This window comes from Vigna unguiculata, chromosome 10 (assembly GCF_004118075.2).
Source record: "Vigna unguiculata cultivar IT97K-499-35 chromosome 10, ASM411807v1, whole genome shotgun sequence".
Lineage (NCBI taxonomy): Eukaryota > Viridiplantae > Streptophyta > Magnoliopsida > Fabales > Fabaceae > Vigna > Vigna unguiculata.
In genome coordinates this window covers 3,401,039-3,407,663 of record NC_040288.1, presented here as the reverse complement: position 1 = coordinate 3,407,663, position 6,625 = coordinate 3,401,039, and the positions used below count along the sequence as shown (strand labels likewise).

The window sequence follows — 6,625 nt, the reverse complement described above, 5'->3', positions numbered from 1 at the left end:
TACATTTGGATTAATGATGTATGATTTTTAAATTGTGTGATTCGGTATATAGAACTTAATAGAATACTTTATTTTTTTGAGAATTTAAAATGTTTTATGATAACATATGTTGGAATAACGAATTTTAGAATAAATTAAATTTTAAAAATTTATGAGATTAATATAATTAATTAAATTAGATGATTTTAAATTTTATTTAAAAGGAAATAATTTATTTATTTTTTTATTTTCTCAAATTTGAGTATCTTCTTTTTTTTTTCATTCTCACCTTAACTCAATTTTCGTATTCATGAATACACTGATTATCGAATAAAAAACACATTTATTAAGAGTTTTTAACTTTTGGTTGGACTTTAATTATACATTTAGATTGAATACTTGATTATGTATGATCTTTAAAAGTTATGAGAATCTGTGCAAGTGACAGTAAATACGATTTTCAAAGCGAGTTATGTTTTACATTTAATTAATTTTCAATTCGGGATTTCGAGTTGGGAAATATATAAATTTATGAACAACTAATGATATTGTTCAGTAAGAAAATATAGTAAATGTGAAGGTTAAAATTAACTAAAATACAATTTTTAAAAGGAGTTAAATAGAGCAAGATACTTTTTTTATTTGCACAAAAACTAAATCATCTAATAACAAATCATTTATACAAGTCAAGAAATATGATTTTTCTAGTAACTCGCTTTAACTTTAGAATTACACTTACTTCTTCCTTAATAAATTCTTAAATCAAAATACATATTACAAACTAAGTACATTAGTGACTTTCTGATTATTAAAGTTGTTAACTTAATTAATGACTTTTACCATTAAATTTTAATATAAATATCAATATTTAATTTTGTAAGTAATTTTAAATATCAATACCATTAACGGTGTTAAAATTTTTTTTGTTGAAAATGACCTAATTGAGGTATTTTTCAAAAGTTGGGATTCAATTTACACATTTTTAAAAACGGATACCAAAGTGACACATCTAAACGAAAGTAGGTATCATCCGACTAATTTTATATATATATATATATATATATATATATATATATATATATATATATAAAGATGAAACCTAAGGATTAACTTTCATTGAGAGATTATACAATAGACTTCTTTGGAAGGGCTTGAGTTCACATAATGAAAGATATAATAGTGTTTATCTCTCCCACTAATACAAATAGTAAGACAAAAAGAATTCTAGGCTATGCATGACTTTTTCAAATAATTAATGAATGTAGTTCATTGTATCATTGTTTCTATCAATGTCTAATATTTATAGTTGCTCACAATATTGTCTTTGTTGTAATTCTTGATAATGTAATGATTGAAATTTGACATAAAGCATTACTAGATTTAATTTGAACGGGTGGTGTTTTTTTTTAATCAAATAATAATATATAATTATATAAGATAGTAGGAGTGCCTTAACTTGTATACATAATTCATTCGTATACATAGTGGTTACAAAGAATTTATCGTACCCCGTATGCATACCTTCAATGTACCTGTAGAAAAATCCTAAGTATACGTGTTGAAATAGTCCTCAAATCCCGAAGGACACATTCTCCCTAACTTGAACGTACATGATTGACTTCTTCTCATATATAAGGTTTTGTGATTCTTCTTTTATATTTATTCGACCGTGAGTATCTAACTTAAGACGAGTTTTACACACTCTAAGTGACACATTTCAAATTACACAATTTTAAATGTCAAATTACTCATTTTAAATGCCAAATTACTTCAATAAATTATTCGAATACTTTTTTCAAGTTTTGGATTGAGAAAGTTTACGTATTAATCCGGAAAAAAAGGTCAAAGAACACTTCAAAACCAAAAATGAACTAACACTACCCACCTTCAAACTATAATGAATCTCACTTCAAATTGCTTGTCAAAATCCACACAACGCCTCGTGAATGAACAACTAAGCATAAACTTTGTAACCAAGAAGGAACAAAGTGGGCATTTTCAAATTGACGTAGGTGAAGTAAGGACTTGCGGGAATGCAAAAACCAATCCACCATCCATGATATGTTATCCAATATAAACATTTTATAGAATCAAGTTACTATGTCATCGGTTTTTATCAATGCTGCACTTTACTCTTAAAGTTCACTACTCAATTTAGAGAGGATCCAGATCCATGGTTAGCCATTTGTTCATGTGACAAATCAACACAAGAAACCCAAGTCTTAAATATGCATCCACACCCACTTCAAATTTTAATGAGATTCATAAACAAGAACTTCTCGCACTGATATGCAGTATATGAGAGAATGCATTACTGCCAAATTCTGAACAAGATTGCTTGGTGCTCTGAAAACCTGATAGCTATCTTCAACAACCTACTGTTTTGAAATCACTGATTTAAGAGACGTATTAGCATTGTTCAATTTTTACAGAAGCACACATCAGCTTTCACATTACTCAGTGTATTCCTGATGTTGCTTTCATAAGCCTTTTCAGGACAAGTTTATTCTATACACTTGTATGAGAAGCCAACATACATTCCCTTTCAACCGTTATTTTCAGTGAAATATTTTGCAGAGATTCTTTAAATGATGCAAAATGTGTGTACTAAGCAAATCTCACTCAAGTACATTCGTAACCTTTTACTTAGAAACAAAATTGAACTTTTTACGTTCCTAAAGTGTAGAGTACTAGATTCTGGAAAAACGATCACCGTTTCGTTCCTTATATTATAGTTTTCCTTTCTACGTGAAAGGTATTTTCATATCAAACACCGTGCAAGTACACTGTAATGCTTGTGCTCTTCTCTAAAACAAACGAACCAGATTTTGGGACTGAAACTATAGTTTGCAATAAAAAGTTTCAACATTTACCGTTCTTGTTGAGAAATTTGTGAAAATGGACACACTAAACGAGTAATCCGAATATTCATTCAACTGATCAAGATCTATCACAACTGCTCAAAAACCTTATTTTTGAGTTCATGATCAATTTTGATAATTTGGGCCGCACAAAAAGGTTTGTTAAGCTAATTGATCGTGATTATCTGTCAACAGAGAAAACTATTCACATTTCCCACGAAATTACATGAAACTTGATGATTGGGTACTCAATGAGCTGATATTTTTTCCTTGACCCCTAAAATTAAGGAAATTAAGTGATGAAACCATAACCTCAGCGATCATTTACTTGTTTTAGGCGACTCATTCAGTCTAGAAAAAAAATGTTCTTTATTCTAAGAACTACACACGAATCAAAATCCAATACTAGAAGGCAAGTAGGGTTTACTCCATTCCCCCAAATTGCTCGAAAAGCACCACACCACAACACAACGCAGCTTCAATTAATTAAAATTAAGAGCAAAAGCCGGAAGAAAAAAGCAAAATTGGGAAGAACAGATGGTATATAATTTGATATAATCGAAAAGCTAGAAGTAGGTCTGACTTAAAGCATCGACAGTAGCAACAACATAAAGCAAAAATAGTATGCGAAAAGCATGAATAAAAGGCAAAAAGCGAAAACCTTGGTGTGATGACAGAGGAGGGATCAGTACCTCCTGTTGAAGGCAAAGGTGGGTTGGACAGGGACAGGGTCGACCTGGACAATGCCGGAGACATCGTTGATTCCGAGGGAGTGGAGCATTTCCATGGTTTCCTTGTCGACCTCGATGTGGTCGGTGTTGATAGCGGAGACGTCGGGGACAAAGTCCATGCGGCGCTCACGCTCCTCCTCCTGCAGCTTGAGCGAGATGCCGCGAACAGGACCCTTCTGGATACGCTTCATGAGATGGGTGGAGAAACCTGCGATCTTGTTCCGAAGCCTCTTCGAGGGGATGATGGCTACTTCTTCTAGAAGCTTCTTGTTCGTGTGAAAGTCCAAGGTCATCCGAGAGTAGTAACGCTCGATCACTTGCCGTGAAGATTTCTTCACCGTCTTCGTTCTCACGCGCCCCATGCTGATTCTTCTTCTTCTCTTCTTCTTCCTCCTCCTCTCTCTGCGGCTTCTCTTCTCTTCCCTCTTCTCTGGCCTTCTCTAACAGCTCCTTCAAACTTAGGTTTTCTTGATTTATCCCAATTACTTTGGGCCTCGCATTTTCAAAATCCGAACTACACATCATTTTGTGGACTTTTACTTCTTGCACCACCACAGTTTCTTTGCACACCCACCAACTTTTACTTTCCTTAAATGTGGTTTTTCAAATTACTGGATATAAAGCAAACTTTTTAGAATTTTCAAAATAAGATTTTCGAAACGAAATTTCTGAAACCTGTAAAATGCATTTCAGAACAAACTTTTCAATATTCATATAATATCTTTCCGAAATACACTAAATATGTTCTGAAAAAAAAATTAAATGCACTTTTTTCGATGTTTTCTATCTTCTTCTTTCTTTATAACGATTTCCCTCTACTCTTTTCTTTTTTTTTTTTCTCTGTGACCACGATGGACTGATAAAAGGTATTTTAGTCATTTTCTGTTAATGTAGGGGTGCAGTTAGTGAGTTAGTAATTATGGAAATGTGGGACGCAATAGCCTATTTTGTTTCTCCACGTAACCCTTTTCATACTCCCCTTACGACTTTTTGTTTTTAAAAAATCACTTTTATTTTTATTTTCTTAATATTTTTTGGATTACACTTTTACAAATAATATAATCGATTATTGTAAGGTTAATAAATTCAAATTAATTATATGAGAAATGTACCTTCTTTTCCTAAATTCTGCGATAGTTTATTAAGAGATTTGTTTTTTTAAATAAGACTTAAATATATTTGTTGTTTTTATTCAATTTGGTTTTTATTTTCGTTTTGTATTTAATTAGGTCTTCATTTTTGTTAAATTGTAGTCAATTTGATCTTTTTCACTAACGATGTTTAAATAGTTAACTTTTTTGAACAGTACATGTTACGTGTCATTTCCTAGTTTTTTTCATTTTTTTAAACTTTTTTTAATTTCTTTTTTAATTTTTTTGAAAAATTTTTTATTTCAAAAAGTTTGTCCACGTGTTAAGTTGCCACATGTCAATGCTAGTGACACGTATCAGTTTGTAGTAGTATTATTATTTTTGTTCAATTTAGTCCATGTATTCGTTATTTTTGTTCAATTTAGTTTCAATTTTTGTTAAAATAAATCAATTTTTTCCTTTTCAAATTTACACTAAATTTAATATCTTTTATACAAATTATATTAATATTTTTTAAAAAATTGACATTTGAATTTATTATTTTTTAAATTCAATTATAAATTATTAAATTTAATTATAAATTGAATAAAATTCTTATATTTAAATGCTAAATAGAATATAATTATTTAAAATATTATAAGAATATAGTTATTAAAAAAATTTCTAATATCTATATTCTAAAATACTTTTAAAATTGATATATAAAAATATTTTAAATATTCAAAATATTTTAGAAAAGTAAACTAATATTTGTAAAATTAACATGTGAATTTTACAAATGTTAATAATTATATTTTAATAATATTTAAATAATTATATTCTATTTAACAATTGAATCTAAGAATAATATTTAATTTATAATTAAATATTATAATTTATAATTAAATTTAAAAAATAAGTAATAATAATGTCAATTTTATAAATTAAATGGTTTTATTTTAACAAAATTTGGAACTAAATTAAACAAAAATAACGAATATAAGGACTAAATTGAACAAAAATAACAAATATTGAAACTAAATTGAACAAAAAGAAATAATACAACCACAAACTGACACATGGCACTAGCATTGACATGTGGCACAATTATGACTTGACATGTTGACAATTTTTTTGAAATTAAAAAAAAATTAAAAAATTAAAAAAAATTAAAAAAATTAAAAAAAATAAAAAAATAAAAAAAGTTAAAAAATCAGAAACTAAAACGTGACATGTACTATTAAAAAACGTTAACTATTTAAACACTGTTAGTGAAAAGGACCAAATTGACTCTAATTTGACGAAAATAAGAACTTAATTGAACACAAAACGAAAATAGGGACCAAATTAAATAAAAATAATAAAATTAGGGACCAAATGTATATTTAAATCTTTAAATAAATATAAATGATGAGGGTGTCACAAGAAATTATTAGTTGCAGAAAGAAATATTTTTCTTTAATAATAATAAATAAAATAATGTATGATGCTTTAAAATGTATATGATTTCATTTTGAAATATAACGTTTTATTTTTGTAAAATGAGATTAGCACTGCTAAAATACAAACAAACGAGATTAGAAACTGCTCTCAGTGTAATATTTTTAATCATTGAATAGCAAATTCTTCACTTATTTGTTATTATTTTGAAAATGTAAAATCAGAAAAACACAGATTTAAATAATTAAAATTTGAAATGGATGGAAACAATATGAATTCCCAGCATGATTATTATTGCTTCAAAAATAATTTTCAAATACTCATCCGAAAAAAAAAAGTATATAGCCTTTTCTTTCACTGGTTTTTATATAGAATTCTTAAAAAGGATAAACTAACAAAAGAAAGTATCCTAATAAAATTTTCTAACTTTAACCATATTTATAGCAAGTTCATGAAACTACAATCAATAATTTTATTTTTTATCATCCTCTTACTATAATCATCAAATAATTAATTAATTAGCAAAAGATGAACAACAAATATA

General features: G+C 27.9%; 1 protein-coding gene across 1 annotated transcript; it reads right to left on the bottom strand.

Annotated features, from left to right (window-relative positions):
- Positions 1-3,356: 3,356 nt before the first annotated feature.
- Positions 3,357-4,041, bottom strand: LOC114166819 (40S ribosomal protein S17-2-like). Its single transcript, XM_028051659.1, has one exon. It carries the CDS (start codon positions 3,931-3,933, stop codon positions 3,526-3,528), a length of 408 nt encoding a protein of 135 aa, XP_027907460.1. The 5' UTR covers positions 3,934-4,041; the 3' UTR covers positions 3,357-3,525.
- Positions 4,042-6,625: the final 2,584 nt, after the last annotated feature.

Bases quoted from the DNA above. Each gene is read 5' to 3' on its own strand.
- LOC114166819 (XM_028051659.1), bottom strand. From the start codon at position 3,933: ATGGGGCGCGTGAGAACGAAGACGGTGAAGAAATCTTCACGGCAAGTG.